Here is a 21,264-nt window from a genome sequence, read left to right on the forward strand (position 1 = left end):
TCAGCTACGGTAGTTTGAACATCCGGTTCTGTCCTCAATCATCTCTGGTAGATGTTGACATCTAGTTCTGATTTAGACCTCTAGGCTAGGTCTAACTCGAAGTAATAGTTAGAATCTATTCGTAGACTCGCCCGATCCATATCCGTCTCACATGTAGGCACTGTAGACAGTCTACGTAAATCCATAAACACGTAACGTTAGTCCTCCGTAGATGCAGCTGTAATTTATCGTGCAATTAACGCGAAGTTAATGAGACAAATCTGTCCAATTCATGATAAAATTACGTTTCTTTGGTTCCGTCTTTAGCCGCTGCCACCATGTCAAACAAGCGTTCAAAGAACCAGTCATGACTCAGTCAGTTTGAGATAACAACATTCAATGTGAATGATACAATGGCTTTTATTCTCCCAGCTGCCATACTGCAAACTGCCGGCCCAAGGGCATTGCAAGATCTTATAACATTCCACAATACGCGTTACCATAGTTGCGTATATAAGTGAGGCGCATATTGACAATGACATGCGCGTGAACTGCGCATGTGCTTAACACATTATTACACACAGGTGTACATGTATGTGCACGATATTTTGCACACAGGTCTTTTCCAAAGACTGCTGTAAAATGGGTATCATATTGGCCTGGAGACTGGGTGATAACCTGGTGGCAACTTGAGTCTCCACTGGTTGCGGAGATGTCTCCTGGAGGCTAGCAGTGCCTCTGCAGGAAGAATGGAACATGTTTGATGTCTTTGAGACACTTTTTTCCAGTCTCCAGCTGTTCTAGATATGACGTCACCCCTGGCAACATACTAGCAACAATGTGGAGACATCGCAAAGATGTCTCTGCAACTTCCAAGACATCTCAGAGAAGTCTCTGCAAACTGCCGGAGATGTCTCTGCAACTGAGAAGACGTCTTGGAGAAGTCCCCGCGACTGCCGTAGATGTCATGGTGACATTTCCAACACTTCCTGGCAAATAAGTTGTAGCCTTGTTTGGAGATGTCTTGGACATTGCCCTGGAGTCACCTTCTTGGTGAGAGTACAAGTCATTTCTTGTCTTTTGAGTCATGAGGTGCCATGACGTCTCCTTCATCGTAATATTTTTTTTTCCCCAACAGAATATGTAATACAGTATGAGAACACAGGCGATCATTGCAGACAGGCTTTCATCCCCTCCCTCTCCCCAGAGGAAAAAAAAATTATACATTCATATCTATATAATATGTTAATATGTATATAATTTACATTTCTTCTTCATAGTCACATGATATTCATATGCACAAATGAAGGCCTTGCAATATTTTCTCACATTTTTATTTTTTTTTATGATACAAGGTCATGAAGCTCTGATATACCTTAGTTTGTTAACCCCTTCTCCACCAGGGACTTTGGACAGTGTACACAGTGCTACCATGGGGTTTTCTGTGCCAAGTAGCACTCAGAGCACACATAGGATTGATGTACTCCAACTTCAGATGAAATGCATGAGAAAAGTAATGCCATCCAATGCAAATGCTGCTTTCTCTTCCTTTTCTCCTCTCTCACTTTTCTGTTTTCGTTGGTTCGTTTGTTTGTTTTTGTTGTTGATCTTCTTGTTTATTGCTCACGACATGCATAAAACTCATTTATAACAATCAATCCGTGCATCTTTTGTTTTTGCTATATCAGAATGTCCTATTTATATTCTGTACTTTAATTTCACTATTTCTGTTCCGTATCAATGCACTTAGTATTGCCTGTTTAAAGTGCTATATGAATTTTATTCTTTATCATTATCATTTCTACTGTTATCACCATTATCTTAATCATTATCATTAGTAGTAGTGTAGTTTTAGCATTATGTTTAGATAAACAGCATTATCAAAGCCACTACCAAGGACAATATACACACATCGACAGACAGACAGACACACACACACACACACACACACACACATGATTTCAATAATGCATATTACACACACACTGCATAATAAGTGGTAACTATAGGCTGATCTGCACTGACGGAGAGATATTGATCTGTCATCAATGGTGTACACAGCTACGGGTGCTTCTCTGCAGGTTATTCTACACTGCTACAATGTAGGTCGTTTGTGATGATGCGGCCGTGGCAATGAGAAATCATTACGAAGCCCAGGGTTACCGGAATAATAAGCCAGTTCGTAATTGGCTCATGTACACATTGGTACAAATGACCTTTCTTTTTTTCTCAGTTGGTTAGTCACTTCACTCGTTTTCAAAGCAGCATAATGCATAAGCTTACCTGACGTAAAAATTTATGGCATTCGTGTTCAAACAAAGAATGAACTTGTGTTTAGACAGGGAGGTGTGATTCCTCACCTCCCTGGTTTAGACCAGGTGACCAGAATAGTCTGTCAGTTGACATTTTAGTGGGCATCTACACGTAGTATTTCATTGTTTTATATTAAATGCAATAAAAACTTTTTTCTTTTAATATTGCCAAACATACCAAATAGCAGAGGCTCAACGAGCACTCTGCTGCTATCAGGCATATGTGTTGGCAAACATCATTTCTAAGGATTACATGAATATTTACATCACAAAATGTAATCTTTAGTTAGACTAAGGATTCAAATGGATGAACAACTTTGAATATCACTAGCAAATACACAAGCAGCATATCCCGTGATAAAAATAACACCAACAACGAGACTGCTATACATGTAAGTATAACTGATGTTGAGAACAAGACGGCATCCTTTAGATTAAGTATATCAATGAAAGAGCATACAAATACAATTCTACAAAGAATCCAACGTTTATTTGATGAAAATTGGTCTTTAAATGGCTCAGATATCAAAAACACAGCAATTCTAACAAAAGGTGGGACCAACTTTTCATTTGGATTGATTTGTTTCACTTTGCTTTTTATATCTCAAGCCATTTCAAAATGGATTTTCATCAAATAATCTTTGAATTCCTCTTGGAATTGTATGCTCTTTAATATTTCATAAGTGGTTCCTTATCATCATAGAAAAAGTTGAAAGCTGAATCCCCATCTCAACCAAAACTATACTATCCCCTTATATACACGTAACATCCAAAACACTTAATACACTCCAGCCTTTCTAACAACCTTATCAATGACTCTGCAATCAGGGTACATCATCATTCTTGCCTACAATTTCTCTCTTGGGATAGTCATTAAAATGACATTTAGAGATCCTTCTGGATCCCAAGGATGATGGACAAGCAATGCAGACTCAACTTAAAGGGCACCTTCATCTTCATATGTCAATTGAGGGAATGCAGCAATATCAATAGAACATGAATCAGTGAAAATTTAAGGAAAAACAGAAATTCCATTCAAAAGTTATGATTTTGGAAATTTTACTGCCACCATTGCTGTATGACAAGACTACTACAGCTTGTAACTTTACATATTGACTGCCATAAAGTAAATCTAAAGAATATTCAACATATTTTCACTCTTCTAACATAATGAAGTACATTCTGTAGCACTTGACTTGCCTCTTTCAGAAGACCGAGAGGTAATATTACCCTTATTATATATTAGTAACAAATTGCAGGAATGTGTACTCTTTTTACAAAGTGATTTTAGTGAAATTTTCCTTATATTTTCCTTATATTCTTCTATGCATGTGACATCAGAAACTGTAATAGTCACTTCTTCCTGCAGTGAATATGTGTGCACAAAAAAAAAAAAAAAATCATACCTTTTGAACGGATTGCCAGATTTTGCCCAAACTTTGACTGATGTGTTCTACTAATATTGCTGCACTCACTCAATCCACATGTTGTATATGAAGGTGAATTTGTCCTTCACTTTTAGACGACACTGCTAGACAGAAACTGGAGCTTTAAAAGGGTGGTAGAGTATTGGTGGAGATGAGAATTGGGCTTATAACTTTTTGTGAGATACCAAGAAAACACGTATGATATAGTAGAGAACATACTATTTTAAGAGGAATTCAAAGTTAATTTGATGAAAATCAAGTTTGGAATGACTGAAACATCCAAAAACAAAGTAAAAGAAAGCGATCGTAATTAAAGTGTGGGTCCCACACTTAATCAAAATAGCTCTTTTTTTTGGATATCTCAGCCATATCAAAACCAATTTTCACCAATTAAATGTTGAATTCCTCATAGAATTACATGCTCTTTCATATTTCATATGAGGTTTCTCATTTATCTAACCAAAAAATGTTAGAAACCTGAAATTAGGTCTCATTCAAAACTATATGATCCCTTAAAAAAAAAACCCTCTAAATGTGGCTACATGATCCAATCTTCTTCTTGCTCTGATTCCATGTCCTTTACCATTTTTTCAATTGTACTTTGGCTCAGCTAAATAGCTCATTCTATGCACTCTATTCATAACATGCATTCCTATTACAGAATCCTAATTTATACGAGTTTAAGAATTAAATGAAAATAAAAATACAAATGCACATGAAGCATATCATGAATTGAGTTCAAAATCTGCTTTCAATCATTTACCTCCTCACAAAATTCAATTTAATCAGTGGAAAATGAAAGTAGGCCCCTACACGCTGTTATCATAGTTCTGGAATTTACTCTTTTCTAAGATATAATAGCAACATGGGACCAAATGCACAGTGTCATAAATAATGTATTGTTCATCTGAAAAAGATATCCACAAAGCTTTTCCCTGAACTCACATTCTGAACAGGATCCTCTGGTGATCCCAAAATCAAAGGATAAATAACACCCTATCCCCTTTCTTTGAACTCTGAAACCACATTACCGCACCTTTATTAAGTCTACAAGTCAATAATCATCGTTTAAAGCAAGATACAATAGCGCATGCTTGGAAGCCACAAAACTGACAACTAGGCCTATGTCATTACCACTCAGTAACTCCGACCTACAACTGTACCTGACTCCAAACACCTACGACAAACAGACTGATTGAAACTTTGACCCAAACCTACTAAAACCTGATCCTTTACATAGGCTAACCCTCTAGCAACTGAAGACTCTATACATAACGACCTAATGGCTATTGTTCCCTAGAAGGTACAGCGATATTTAATTCTCATTTCTACAACTTTCTATATTATGTAAAATAACTCACTGCATGTTTATTTGTGTCTATTATAAACTATGTTTAATTGAAAGCCAAGTAAGACTTTAGGAGGAGAATGGTGTGTCACAGAAGAAATTCTGACACACTTTTGTTGACTTATGACCTCTTTCAAATTATGTTAGTATATATTTCAGATGAAAACAATAAAAATGGTAAAGCATAAAACTATGAAAAAACAGACTGATGGTTTCAGGCATTTTAGGGAGTAATAAGACAGGTGGTTCAGTAACAAATGGGTTAATGGTGTCCCAGCTGGTTAAAAGAACTAGAAACAAAATAAATTGGAGCTTCACCTCATAGGTACCAGTGGGACAAGTCGGGTTAACAGTCACCTTTGAAATTTCTTTAGAACCTTGGCATGAAAGTGGCAGGTGAAAGCCACACAGCATGTGTTCAGGGGCATACCTGGCAAATGCCTCAAACAATATTACAAAATCAAACTCTTCAAATCCAAGAAATCCAGCATTTTGAAAATGACAGTCGAAACTACATTTATAGCAAGAGTAAAGATGTGCACCTGTGGCAAAAACTCTCAATGGATATGACACACTGACAGCAAGGCTTGTATGGAGAGTTACAAGAAATGCTCACGACATTTCTGGAAATTGATACCAGATGTGATCCATCACGGGAACACTTGTCAGAAAATGGATATGAGTATGACACCATTGGTATGCAGGATTTGGTAAACTGGGATTTTTTAGTTTCTTGCAAAGGACATTACGCATGCTGTTTGGTGTTGACAATCACGAGTAGACCGAGCTGTAGAAGCTTCTTGTACAGCTAGTTGGCAAGTTGGACTTTCAGGATCGACAAATGCGGTCATTAAACCTAGGCCTATATCTGTATTTGCTGGCACACCATTCCTAGGTCCAGAATATACCTATAGGTCAGTTACTCTGACCAACATTATTGGTAATTGCTATCTTCGCCCACTGTCCATGAGGGTGAAATGCAAATGCATATCAAAGCTTCTTCAAATTGAGCCATGAGTTGACTGGCTGTTTTTTTTTGCTACTTGAGGGCTGGAAGCAAAATTTGGTACCTGTAAAACATGACATAGGCCTATTCGCGGCATGAATTTTTCGCGAATTGTAGCCAATGGCCTTTTTCACGGCATGAAATTTACGCAAATGGCCAATGGCATTCAATGCATATAGTGTTGACAAGAACTTTTGCGTGCATTTCGATTTTGCGAATCTTGGCTCTTTATTCGGAATTTGTGACATTAAAATGTATGTGAGCATTTCTTTAATTGTTTACAGTGCTGGTAAAGTGAAAAAAAAAATTGCTCGTATTTTTTTTTCTCTTTTTTTTTCAGTTCGACCAGGTAAGATGACTTTTGCATGTTTTGAATTTTGCAGAGAATCATGAGAATTGAGCAAGCACTCCAAACAGCTCACCTCTGCCATGGTGGCTAAGAGTTTTGGCAGCATATAACTAAAGTAAAGGTAAGTAGTTCACATTGCCACAGCAAATTCCCTCACACTACAGGACTTCATATGATCATAAAGAAAACTACAAAAACAAAACAGCTATAGCCCTATGACATACCCACATGGATCTTGAATCAAAGATATCAAATAACACTATTACAGTACACAAAGAAATTCATGCACTTTTATTTTCACACTAGCTCTATTCTGTGCAATATCATGAAAATTTCTGCTGAAATAGTAAGCCTACTGGTGTCGGTCACAAAAATCAGACAGGTCATTCAAAAGTCCTTTCACTGGGACTTGATTCCCACTGGCAGCTGTTTGGCTCCATCTCATGATGACTTACTGGTCACTTTGAATGCAATATTACTTCAAACTCATGGCCTTTGGCATAGGCCTGAGGATCACTTGCTGGATTAAGACAAACAAACAAAGTGTAGCAGACAAAAGGGAAAATCCCTGAGAGTCCAGGGGAAAATAGGAAAGGGAAACTATGATGACAAATCATCCAGCCCTAGCAGTGCCATCATTGCTGTTTGACACATCCCCTGGCCTTATTTTTCGGACAATGAGTAATGCCATCTCAAAAACAATTAAATTGGCAATGAATTGGGATCACTGCCATCCTATTCATCCCCTGCTGTATCCTAAAACTCTCAACTGCCTTTTGGTCATACGTAGGAGGAAAGGATGTCCTCGCCTCTGGTTCAAATATATCATCAAAAAGAGACCTGTATGAAGGTGACACATATCAAGACAGAGTCTTGGACAAAACTCTCACAACTGAGATCGGGGGGGGGGGGGGGGGGGGGGGGGGGGGGGGGGGGGGCATTTCATGAAGCATTTTGTCCCATAAAGTTGTCGGACAAATTTGCTCTCAGCCAATCCGATGCAAGGATTTCAGTGGATTGTAACAGATTGTCAGAAAAATATCCAACCAAAATGCATCACGAAATGCCCCCCAGAATGGAGAGCAGCAGTTGGATAAAAGAGAAATGAAAGCAGACATGATCGCAAAGCGACTACCACATGATGATGATGTATCACAATATTCTTTATTTTGGACTGTCACGCTGTTCACGCTTTACTTTAAACAGATTTGTAAAAATAACTGATAATTACAATCAATATCAATATTTTCAATGCATGGGAATTCTATCCAAAATGCTGACATAAAGGGAAAAATTCTTATGGCACTCTCACATCAATGGGTGCATTTATGCTCAATTAGCAGAATCAGCATCAATTTTGAAATGCTGATCCAAAAACACTATTCACCTGGGTACTGTTATGCTCATTTTTTTTTTTTTTTTTTAGCTCTAGAACAATCCGATTTCATGAACATGCACTACATAATCATTGTTGAAAAAGTATTCTGATTTTTCATTAAATGCTTCCCTAGTCAACGAGATTACCAATAAAGAGAATCACTGATGGTAAGCATGATTTTATTTCTCTGCAGTAATCATGAAAAGAAAGATCCTTAATGCATCTTCTAGTGCATGGCCGGCGGAAGTACGTAAGTGGCACTAAATAGAAACAAATCTTTTTTTTTTTTGTCAGCTGAAAAAAAACACTGGAAATGGAAGGGGAGAGATGAGCTGAGGACCTTTTTTTTTTTCTTTTTTGCCTGTCAGCCGAAGAAACTTGGAAATGGAAGGGTAGAGATGAGCTGGGGACCTTTTTTTTTTTTTTTTTGCTTGTTAGCTCATGAAACCCCGGAAGTGGGCCCCCACACTTTTGAAAACGCTCCGCCGGCCCTGTAGTGCATTCTGAAACAGTGTTTATGTCAACATCAGATGCAACCATGTTTTGCATTAATCATCTTTCAAAATGATGATTATGGCACACAGAAGTTCGGCAAGGACATAATTTGAATCAAGACACTTGAGTGAAAGGACTTCAACAGGCTCTTTCACTCATGGGAAAAATGGGGATATAAAATAGAAAATGTTTGATCTTTCCCAATAAAAATTAAAAATGTTAAATCACTGGAGAAAACTTTAATTATTACAAATGACATTTTGTATGTGTGGCTGAGCAGAGTATACCAAGGAGGTACATGTACTAAACTCACCTAGTACCTCCTTGAGTATATACTAGCTGACTTTTTTTCTGGTAAAGGTTGGTGTCACACAACAACAAAAAATAGTAAGTGTTCTACAGGGAGGTTCTCACTGCAAGTTGCTACACCAAATTTCAAGTTCATGCAAAGTTAAAGTACATTATAGACATAGACATAGAGGTTCTAGTAGCAGTCTGGGTGGCTTTTGTCAGAGTTGTCTCACAATTTTCACTGGAATGTCATGATTTCCTAAAATCACAACCATTTCCTTTTTTCCTGTCAACATAGACGTCCCTAGATACACATAATTTCATCTTTTTTTTTTCATCAAAAGATTATGCGAAGTTTGTTTAGGAGGAACTCCAGTCAGTTCACTCAACATGTGGCAACTGCACAAACAAATCAAGACAGAACAATAACAGCTGGCATCACATAAATCTAAAAAAAAAAAAAATGAAAACTGTTGCAAGCTATATGTTGGCCACCACACAAATCTGTCTATTTGGGTCAGAAGGGGGAAGTGAGCCAAGGTCCAAATTAACTACTCACAAAAGGCAAAAATATTTGAACTCAATCTGTTGGATACTCTGTACTTCTAGTGGACTTCCCTAGAGAATGAAGCAGGTCAATTTAAAATCACTAATAAAACATCTCTATAGATAGCGTCAGTCTGTGGAAGCAGTCTTCATATTCATGACATTTCAAAGGAAGCCATAACACACACAAACAAAACAGAGCATCTCATACAACAGCAGTGTGGATGAGAATTATCAAATATAGGCCTACACTTCCATTTCTATGCATCCATGTACATGTACCTCCAGCAACTTTATGGGTGGAGTTAGCAATCCATCGTAAAACCTCAATGTTATCATTATTGTCATTATCAATACCAATATCAGCATCATTATCATGGAAGACATTATCATCTCTACTACCACTATCATCATTATCATTATCATAATTACAATCATTATCAGTATCATCATTATCAGGAGCAAATAGCATCATTATCACCATCATTATTATGTGATAACTTTGGCCTCTGAAGCTCACCTGAGAAAATAAAGTGTCACAGCTTGAGGCAAATCCAAGTCCAATGGATCTCGTGAAAACTGTTGTTATCTGCAGAATGATGAAAAATAAATTGACAAAGACTATAACTGTTTCGTAAACAAAACACACACACACATAACATACACATAGGCTTATATGATTGTAAAGCTGTATTGTATCACCTGTGAGAAACTGCTTCCATTGTATAAATATCAAGAGAAATATGATTTTTAATCAAAAGATAAGTTCGCAAAATGCTTCTGATCTTTAGAATTAATACTAAGTTTTAAACTTTGACGATTAGCTTGCAGTTTTAAACTATGAAACGCATCAACACGACACCTAATTTTGAAGATTAATGTACTTTTGAGCAAGATTCCCACTCAATTATTAATGTGCAACAAAACAATAGTGTACAGCATGCACTGGAGGTTGATCCCCCCCCCCCCCCCATGATGGAGAATAGGGTTAAAGAAGAGGTTGCACTAACTTTAGAGTTTGTAACAATCATGTCCACACAACGCTAAACTACTCCCCCCACCCCCCCCCCTTTTAATTGGACAGAGTATAAACCCTAGGATGTCTTGTGGTTCTAATCATCTCTGCTAATTAATCTTCATCACCGCTATCTCACCTTTGAGTGTGTCCGCCAGGTTCTAAACTACGAGCCAACCATAGAAGTTTAAAACTTTGAGTTCATCTTTTAAGATTACAAACATTGTGTGAACCTTACTAATAGCAGTGCATTGATACGTTCAGATTTGCTGATGGGATCCCAGAAATGGAGGAACTATCAAAATGCAGAGCTACTCATCCTCCAGTGTGTCAGGTGCTTTCTTGATTAACCTTGGTTGCTACACAACCCTGTAACATTTGTCTCATAGATTGCTTGTTTGCTTGTTTAAATTCCTGGAACCTCTCCATCTGAACATGAACTCCATCTGAACATTAATGTGTCACAACCACAACATTCAAAAAGCATTCCCTAGGATATTAAATCATATTACATGGCATTCTACAGGGTGAGTCAAAAAAAGAAAAAGGTTACACTCACAGAATGGTCAAGTACTCTATAAAAAAAAAAGAGTCATAAAAGAATGATTATACATGACTTGATAGAGTGTTTTATCTGGAATCATTTGGTATTATTTTTGTGTATGTGTTCACACTTGGATGAACAGGAGACATTGTTTGTGAAAGTGCAAAAAAGTGACTTGTGACAACATATTAAAGTGAGAAAACAAATTAAATGCATCTAATGAGATGCGTTGCACATATATCATGTTTTAGAATAAAAGTTGTACATGTGCACACACACACACACACACTCACACACACACACACACACACTCTCTCGTAGCGTGGAAAACATATATATATCTAGGAACCTATGCTTTGATGCACACATTTGCTGATGGGCACTAATAGAGGATTTTGGAATGTACCCTGGTGAGCAGTGAAGGAAGATTGATATTAGTTTCCTAGATATAGATACGCCCATTGGAAAGGTCTACTCCAGTAGAGATCTTCAGCTGCATCTATAGGCCCTACAAGTTGTTTTGTAATAGAGATCAATGACAAAGCTGTATTCAATCCGTTACGGGGATTCTGAAATATATGTGACCTGCTACAACAGAAGGATCGGAAAGTCGGGGAGGACAATTTTCTGAAAATGACATGATATTATTCCCCTTCTCCTCCTTTTTAATTTCGTATAAATAAACAATTCATAAAAGTTCTCAGTTGCGGAGATATTGGTGATTTTATGAGACCATGTTGAGTGGTCTAGGAAATCAGTGTTTCGGGAAAACCACCTTCAAAGTTGTCTTTCTGACGCAATCGCGATCAAGGGGAGGTAAGACAATGTTCACCTCTTGACAATAGAAGGTCTGTTCATAGCAACCGCCGCGATGTTCATTCAAGCTTAGTGCCAGCGGTCTACGCACAACCAATCAGTAACCAGGGTGCCATGCACTGACCAATAAGATCACTCACTCGTTGTTAGGGGCGGGGTCTATCTGCGGTGCCAAATCTCAATCTTCGGACATGTTTCTGTGCCATTGAAAGTCAGAAAATCACGGACCAGAAAAATGCTATAAATTAATTTTCTTGCCTATCCTTTGATCTCTTAGCTTCGAAACTTCAGCAGAAGATAGACGATGCATAAATAGACTACAAAATTATGGCAAAAACAGAAATCCTATCGTTTTGACCGATTTTGATGATCTGACTTCAAACTCAATTTTCTCGCTTCAGTCGTCAGAGACTTTAGGATCCTTTTGTTGTGGCAGGTCACATAATTATGTCCTAGCGAGCCAGCCTTCCCACTCTATGGTATTGTTACGCTACCTGGTCTTTAACCTGTTGAGAACAGACTGATTTTGCTACACCACGCATTTTCCATAGACACCTGCCCGAGTATACTCGGGACTTGTCCTCAACGGGTTAAACCAGGGAGGTGAGACGACGACACCTCCCTGTTTAAAGACAGGGCTCCAAAACAGATCAGACAGGCAACACTGCCAGGAACTACACAGCTGACTACAGCTGTCAAACGAAGGGTTTCACACTCACAGACAACTTAGTTTTACAAGTATGTTTTGAAACATATTAAAGGGATTGTATAGTTGTGGTTGAGATCGACCTTTAATATTATTTGGTGAGATAATGAGAAACCTCTCATGAAATATGGAAGAGAATGTAATTCCAAGAGAGATTCAAGGCTAATTTGGTGAAAATTTGTTTGGAAATGGCTGAGATATCCAAAACAGTGCAATCCTAATAAAAGGTGGGACCCACCTCTTATTACAAATATTGCTTTATTTTACTTAATCTGTGGATGTCATAGCCCTTCAAAACCGATCAGAGTTTTAATCTTTTAACTTTGAATTCCTCTTAGACTGGAATACTCTGTATTATTTCATAAGCAAAAAGTTATAAGCCCAGTCCTCATCTCCACCAAAACTATGTCATCCCTTTAAACACTAAACTTTATTCACACATTTCTAGAATTGCACTGGTCCATTCATGATGTTTCTGGTGAGGCTGATTTTTCTTTTTCCACTGGCAGTGTCTGGCCCTTTAATCCTTTTAAACCCTCTGTAACACCCAAGTAGGTTGGCAAACTTTAATTTCATGGATGACTTTGGAATGACATTACCAGAATGCCATAGCTTTGCAAGCTATGGCCAAATGCTTCTAAGGTTAATGTCCTTATGCAGCTGGAAAACAAAAATAATGTTTTATCTCCAGGGAGTGATACTTTGGTATATAAAGTGTGCTGAGAAAATTGAAACATATCCTGCACCAAGGGCAATAGTTATGAAAAGCTCAGTTCTTACAGGGTAGTGGCAGTGGTAACTGGAAGAGTGCCAGACAGGATTTTCTTTTTCTTTTTCCACATTTTTATAAACTTATGTATACCATCTAGACATGCATGGATCTGGGGCATTTTCCCCTCATTAAGAAAAAAAGAAGAAATGCATGCTTACAAAAAGTTATTGCCTGCAAGTATTAGGGCCTACAAATGAGTTGCAAATTACATCACACAAAAAAACATTCTTTTGCAGTCTTGGCAAATTCAGAATTGAGTTTCTTTTCTTTTTCTAACTTTCTCCAGTAAATAACATTATTGATGTGTGAGTTCCTAACTTCAAATATCCTTGGATAGTAGACTTGTGAACTTATTGAAACATTTTAACAAATCATCTATTACAAAATAACATGGGAAACTTTAGCTACAAGTCCACATTGATTCCGCGACGGTGAAATCATCATAGGTGTCATTCTCCTTTTAAATGTACAGATCCACCAGCCCCTTTCACACTCAATCAACCAGCCAACTTGTCCTTTAACAGGTTCATCTCCCTACAAGAATACACAACAATGTGGGAGTCATTGAAGTCCAAAATAACAGCAGATTACAGCTTGGATTGCAGAGGTTAGCACAAGCTGCAGGAGAGAACAAACACACTTTTATGGCCTTGTAATTTCTTTTATTTTCTGGATGAAGCCATGAATCAAGAACGTCTCATTCAGTGAGGAATTGCAGTACAATGGAATGGGCACAATGGGACAAGATGCAATAAATGGATCCATGGGCAAAGGGCAGGTATAAATGGACACAGACATCCAAAATTTCACTGCATGACAGATCCGCCTGTGGCTACTTACAGACAGTCGGTAGGATGCCCCCCCCCCTTTTTTTAACCCTTATAGTTTGCCTACTTTGAGTGCTGACTGGCAGAGAAAACCCCATAACCTTGTAGGGCCTACACACTGTCAATAGTCCGTAGCACAGAAAGGGATTCAGTGAGATTCGATCCCAGGTATGCTTACTGTAATTTTCGGGAAGTACCTATCTGACATTCAATGCATATATAGTGTAGAAAAGAACTTTTGCACATATTTTAATTTCGAAACCTGGATCTCACAAAATTTACAAAAATAAAATGCACCCCAACATTCCATGATTTAGAGTATTCTTAAAATTGGGTGGAGGAAAAGGGGAAAGGAGAAAGAAAGAATGGGAGGGAATCAATAAAGAGAGGATGAATAAGAGAAGGAAGGGGTGGGAAGGGATGGGTTGAAGGGAGGACAGAGAATGGAAAGGAGAAGAGACAGGCGGAGGAGAGGAGGGAAAGAGGAGATGTATAAGAGCGGAATCCTAAAGCAGCTCTGACATTGCTCAGCTGTATGAAAAGAACTTAAAGGACAAGTTCACCTTCATAGACATGTGGGTTGAGTGAATGCAGCAATATTAGTAGAACACATCTGTGAGAGTGTGAGGAAAATCGGACAATCCGTTCCAAAGTTATGAATTTTTGAAGTTTCTGCTCAGTCACGGCCGGATGAAAAGACTACTATAGCTTGTGATGTCACATGAGTACAACGATATAAAGAAAGAATAAAGAAAATTCAACATATTTCCATTTTTCTCGCATAACAAAAGAACACTCGACTTCTCTCTTTCAGAAGGCAGGGGGAATAATATTACCCTTAACATACGTCAGTAGCAAGTCGAAGAAATGTGCACTTTATTCAAAAAGTAAAGTTTTGTGAAATTCTCTTTTTATTTTCCTTATATAGTTGTACGCATGTGACATCATACACTGTAGTAGTCTTCTCTTCCAGAAGTGACTGCGCAGATACTTAAAATATTTGTAACTTTTGAACGGATTGTCCAATTTTCCTCAAACTTTCACTGATGTGTTCAACTAATATTGCTGCATTCTCTCAATCCTTATGTATATGAAGGTAAATTTGTCCTTTAACAAAGAAGAATATGTTTACAAGTAATAAATTTTTGAACACACATTCACATCTGTGTTTAGACTACATGGTCTTCACACACTCTTTATGTATGAGTCTCTTTGCTGACTGCTTTCTTCCATCTTGGTCTTGTCGTGGTAACAGTTTATTATTCTGATTCAAGAATTGAGGTTTGCAGAAAAAATCACCGACTGTAGTTTGTGCAGGGTAACAATTTTTATCATTCATGGCAGAATGGCTGTTTAAAAGCAGCTGCCAAGATTTTATCTATAACAACACTCCATTGCAATTAATTTCAATGTGCTCTATTCAAGTAAGGTCATCAATACGTGATCTAAATGACACTGAAATCACACTGATAAAAATGTTTGCCAATGGGACAAAGTTCTCACTAGTAAAGTTTTGCAAATTCAACGATCTCCAAAATGCTGAAGGTACCGTGTATTGCGATTTTAGTAACTTTGGTAGAAACTGAGTTGTATGAAACCATTATATTCTATAATTGTCCCCTCCACTAAAATTGATTTTTGTTTGAATGCGGGCTTGAATTTTGGGCTCCACTGCACATTGACGAATAAAACAACAATTTTGACCTTTTTTTAATATGTACACTGTATGCCAGTGTGATAATGGCCCAGTAGTAATGAAACATTATGTGACACTGCTGATGTATTTGTATTCATATGATGATATAAGACACCATCTTTTGTTTTTTAGACCCCACCCAAACCCGTACTGATGTGATGCAGAAAGGGACTGGTACCAATGGCAGTTCAGTGAAAACATGATATTGTAAATAATGTTTTAACATGCCCTGTATATTTTCAACCACATGACTTTTATAAACTAATTTTTTTTTTTTCATTAAAGTTAACATTGTCAACTGAAAGCACAATAAAAGCTGAAATTGCTCCTAATAAATGTATACTGCGAGTCATTGAACAGCTAACTGCCTTAATGTTGGAATCTCATGGACCATTGAGCACTGATAGTCGGCACTTCTGTCAGGTACAGGAAAAACACTCACACACAAGGCTTCATTCGAGTCCCACAAGGTGGTAGCACATTGAACATTTTTATGACCGGTAATGACTGCTGAATTCTATGATAGCAAAGTTCTGATTGATGTTATCACTACAATGTGGGGTGTCACAATTTCAAAAGAACTTGTTTTGTAATAAGGTCTTTTTGGCACAATTTGTTAAGAGTCACAGTGCTCAGATACACTACTGTAAAAGATGATATATTCGCGGCATGAATTTATCATGAAATGGAGCCGACAGCCTTTTTTGGGGCACAAAATTTTCGCAAACTGCTACTGCCATTCAATGCATATAGTGTAGACAAGAATTTTCGCATGCATTTTAATTTTGTGAATTCTGGCACTCGCGAAATTAAAATGCACGCGCGAACATTCTTCATTTTACAGTATTTAGTCTCCTAATTGACAGCTCATTGACTGCAGAGAAATATTATATCTTTAAAGGTAAAAGAAGAACATTCTGACCCTAAAAGAAAACGTTCCAGGGCCCCTGTGCACAACTGTCTGTAAGTTGCTATGCATGCATGATGCATGAGCTATGGTGGAAGTGGAGGATGCCCAGAATCAAGCATATTACTTGATACGAAGAGAAGGACAACATGGCCAAGCATGATTTAAGGAACATGCTTCACAGAGAGGCATTCATGACTAAGTTTTGTTTCCAGACTTAGAAAAATAACTTGATCAGTATGTGACACCTGCTTAAAGTTAAAAAACAGGTTTAACAGAACACATCCTTTCTGTGTAAAGTTCTTAATTCGTCCTTTATAAAAGCTATGATTCATGGAAATGGGGTGTCTTTTCATTTTCATGACTACTCCATTTGGAAGTGTAAAGATTTCTCAGATCTACCATTCCTGTCCTTAAAGAACACTTTCCAACATGCTCTCAATTGCAGACTCAAATCATATACACCTAGAATAGTTGAGCCACCGAAATGGCCATCACTTACATGTATTAGCCAAAACCCTCGCCACTGCTACTGATATCACCTTACTTCCAATAAATCAGGGTTTCATATCCAGAGGACAAGAAAAGAAGGTGATGCACACCATGAAAGAGTGTGCTTCACACTTTGATTCTAATCCAGATTCAAATCATGCTCTTTTGCACCAATTCAAGCAAGGCCAAAATGCACATAATGCCTGAGTCCCGGAGTTTGGCCTGAAATAGTGGTGTTTGGATTGCAATTTGAATTTTAATAACAGTCGCGATTAGCATGTCCACACACACAACAACAACAACGACTAAGATTTTTGTGTCATGATTTGAATCAAGACACAAATAATCGTGACTATATTGGTGGCTGTATGTCTTCATGATGTAGATAATGCCCTCAATTTTCTTTCGAACACATACTGTGCATTACTTCTTGTCACAGAAGTTGCTACAAAATCATTTACTGAGGATCAAGACAGAGTATTAAAAAATATATATATACTTCTGTAGATTTCCAAGGAAGATGGGAAAGCAGTTGAATGGATGAGGAAATAGAATGATTAATCTACGAGCATTTATCACTCCTAATCACTTTGCCAATCTGCCAGTTAGAATAATGTAATACTCATCATGGGCAGCAGCCTGTATAATTGTAAAATGCAATGAAAGGTGTAGAGCAGAAAAATACCTCTGGTATTATATGACTTCATTCATTCAAGCGTATGGCACAATGTGCCTAATTGATACTGTTTGCGGCCTATTGCTAGAGTCAACTGGGGCAAACCACATGGGGTCTGCATCGATTTTCTTGTGTGGGAAGGTTGCTGGACCCCTTCAGCGGGTTGACACCCTGCTCTCTGCGATGAATGAATGAAGTGGGATCTTTACGTGAATCACGGCAAACTCACACACAGGACTTCCATTCAATGTCCTGTCTATAAAGTGCTTTGCCTCTTTAGTTAGATGTAATATAATGCTTACACACAACATTACTCATTGAGACGCAAGAATCAAACCTAGATCTTTTGGATCTGGAGGCAGACACGTTACTGACCAAGCCAAATCACCATCCAGTTCATGACTTCAACTGCTGAAGTAGAAATCTTCAGATAATATACATTGTAGTCATGCATGTGCTCATGAAACACTCAAGAGTTTGTTTTGTTTTTGTTTTGTTGGGTTTTTTTTAGTATTCTTCAAGTGACAATCGAGAATACAGAGAGCCCCCCCCCCCCAAAAAAAAAAATAAATAAATAAATAGTCAGGTGATATCATAGACCCCTTTCTTAATGCAGCATGTTTTGTTGGTCAGCTATGATTCCAGTGTTGTCTGACCGGTTCCTGTTTTGAGAGATGCACATCTCCAAGAAAGTGCCACAAAACAGAGGCCACTACTACCTGCAATGCAGAATGTCACATAATCTGGCTATGTAACCCCATCCAAAGGTCAGCATAACATATGTTGCACACTACTGAAACCTGTCTTGAGAAATTACCAGGTGTTTTCTGTACCAGCATCATTAAAAAAAAATGGACATGCATGCATGCATACATAAACTCAACATGCCATAATGTCTTAAGGTACTCCAGACTTATGTAATCTGACACTGCTTTGACCAACACTTCACAACACTTTGTGGTGTATTGGCCATCATCTAGTGAGAAGCTGACCTTTTGTTTTTGTCATTACAAGGAAATCCTTCGTGACTTTTCTTTGAATGATTGGTCACGTTTGAACTGACAATGCCAAAGAGAAGTTTGAGGGCAATTGTCCTTCTCACCACAAATACCAACATTATGTCTCCTCAAATCAACATCAGGATAAAGAATTTCTCAGAACTTCCAATATACCATGACCCAATCAACTGATTTCCAAATCTACAGTATAATGGATTCAACTTTTTAATAATTGTTTTCAACTATTTATTTTATTATTTATTTTTTTTTTTTTTTTTTGGGGGGGGGGGAGGTCTTTTTGTTTTGCTCAAGTACCTACTAAACAATGTATGTACAAAATCTGTTAAATATTGTAGAAAAAATCTGACTAACTGGAATCCAGACTGAAATTAAGTTTTATTTTTACAATTGTAAGTCATGAAGGGCAAATATCAGGCAAGATAACATGGTCTTTCAAATTCAGGAAATTCATTTAAATCTGAGATGTTTTCACTGCTCACTGATTGACAAATTACTGTACATCGACGTCAATGTAGAGCAATTTGTCAATCAGTTTACAAAGATAACATGGAGATCAGACAATAGTGATGGAAAACTGGTTTGCTTTTTTTTTTTAATGAATATATCAGCAAACTAGTCTCTTTATAATCTGATCGCAACAAAGAGAAAAAAAAAAGAAATTCTGCATTTCTCAAAGGCCATTCTCCTCATAAGCAACACAGTTTTTTTTTTCCTTTCTTAGCTCGTACCTTCAAGCCAGACTTTACGAATAAATCGAATCTACTCACTGAGTTGGCGAGAGACGCGGCGGCCAGTTCGTTCTTGCCAAGGTGACCACTAAACAGGACAGCCAGGATCGTCATCATCGCTTCCAGAAGCATATACACCACCTACAAAGACGTAAAATGGTAATAAATGCAGAGATGATACAAATGTAAGCCGCTATCAGAAGCACATACTTTAAGACAACTACTTTAAAACAACTTAAAACAAAAATTCATTCCATATTACAATTGACCATGATAAACTCCAGGTAGAGAAAAGAGACAAATGAATCATGGAAAGTTAAAACGAACATGGAAAAGGAATTGAATTTCATGAAAGTTTCATATTTGTTTCAGGGAGAGTGATAGTGGTAAAGAGTCACATGCATGCAATTTCTATAAAGTGAAATCTTTGCAGCTCTTACAAGTCTCCCCTTTACTTGCAGGCTAAATGTATGAAACAGGCCTATTGTATCATTGTACCAGATGATGACAAATATTCCAGGTTACCAGAATACATCATGTGATATTCTTCTTTCATGATCTGTTTGGAGCTACTGAATTTAGTTGGTGGTGTTTTTTTGTTTTTTTTTCAGAGTTGAAGCATACTAAAAATTGATTGATAACACACTGACCAGTTGAATGTTGGACGACTGAACTGTTTTAAATCATAACAGTGCCATAAAGTCTTGCCAGAGAAAAATTGCTTGTTTGACCCTTATGTATCCGGGCACCTGGCTTCATCTGCCAAGCTTTTCATCAGCATTTAGTAAGCCATCAAAACTTGACCTATTGAAGTTGTGGACTGAGCAAGTCCTTGTAGGTGCAGCAATGCCCCAGTCCAACAGGAAGGCCATGGTGACACAATAGGGATTAGGGGAATTAGGTATTTTCTTTTAATTGACAACTGGTTTCCAGAAATCTTTGCCAAAAAGCACAGGAAGCACTTCAGCATGTGTGTCAATCATAGGAAGAGAGAGGTTTACAAAGATTATACATGAAACATCAGATTGTCAGTGATTGAATCATATACAACTACAAAAACACTGTGATTCCTGTGAAAAAAAAATACTAGAGGATGCTTTAATATCCTTTTCAAGTGATGGAGAAAACTTTGTCACTTGCCCTTGCTCTACACATTCTGGTGAAGAAATAATGAAAATAAAGTTTGAATTGAATTGAATGAAGGTGACTCTTGTGACTCACGTTTGGCCATGCCAGTTTGAGGATCACTTTGATCTCCCCGAGGAACTCGCGGGCAGTGAAGTCACATTTGTGGCAGCAGGCTCTTCCGGAGGACACTTCCATTGCAGCCTCATCAGTCTCTTCATCACCTTCCCCCCTACCTCCTCTTTCTCCTCCAAGCTCTCCTCCTGCTTCCACATCATCTTTGGCCTCTTGTCCCTGCTCTAAGTCGTCCACCTCCTCTCCGTCCTTCAGCGACATCGATGAGAGGCAGTTGGCATTCTCGTTCGCCTCCTCCGCCTCAGCTGGACGGCATCCATCCATGATTCCGCGTCAAATGGACTTTTGACAGATGCTTTCTGGGTAGAGATGGGATGCTGTCAACCTGGATGAGTACAGAGCAAGATAAAGGCATAAATGATCATATCACTGCTCGGTTTGTCAACATCTATCATAAAATCTTTATTCCTCATCGATATTTTCACACCACTGGTCAGTACTCTAGGGCATGACTACCCCTTTACAAACTGGACAAATTTTAGCTGGTGCAACCAGGCCCTCCAAATTATGTTGTTGTTGTCGTTTTTGTTTTTGGCATGGGAGTCATGCTCCAGTAACCATCTGCTGAAACAGTGATGAAATGCCCACAGAGTTTGAGTAAACAGAGCATTCTCTACGGTCCCAGGGTAACCCTCATCAGAAATGCAAGGAACGTACTACAGACAGGTGCTTTCA

At 38.0% G+C, this 21,264-nt stretch overlaps 1 protein-coding gene across 1 annotated transcript in view; it reads right to left on the bottom strand.

The window, feature by feature from the left end:
* The window catches only part of LOC139735587 (multidrug and toxin extrusion protein 1-like), a 72,345-nt gene extending 51,492 nt beyond the window's left edge, over nt 1–20,853 (bottom strand). Inside the window, exons 1-3 of the mRNA XM_071646347.1 lie at nt 20,551–20,853; nt 19,369–19,470; nt 9,652–9,720 (exon numbers count right to left, since the gene is read on the bottom strand). Of these exons, the coding sequence (XP_071502448.1) occupies nt 9,652–9,720; nt 19,369–19,470; nt 20,551–20,853 (474 nt within the window). The remainder of the gene's footprint in view (nt 1–9,651; nt 9,721–19,368; nt 19,471–20,550) is intronic.
* Nucleotides 20,854–21,264: the final 411 nt, after the last annotated feature.

Source organism: Diadema antillarum, unplaced genomic scaffold (genome assembly GCF_040938485.1).
Source record: "Diadema antillarum isolate AM-2024a unplaced genomic scaffold, OU_Dant_1.0 scf00000028, whole genome shotgun sequence".
NCBI classification, from domain to species: domain Eukaryota; kingdom Metazoa; phylum Echinodermata; class Echinoidea; order Diadematoida; family Diadematidae; genus Diadema; species Diadema antillarum.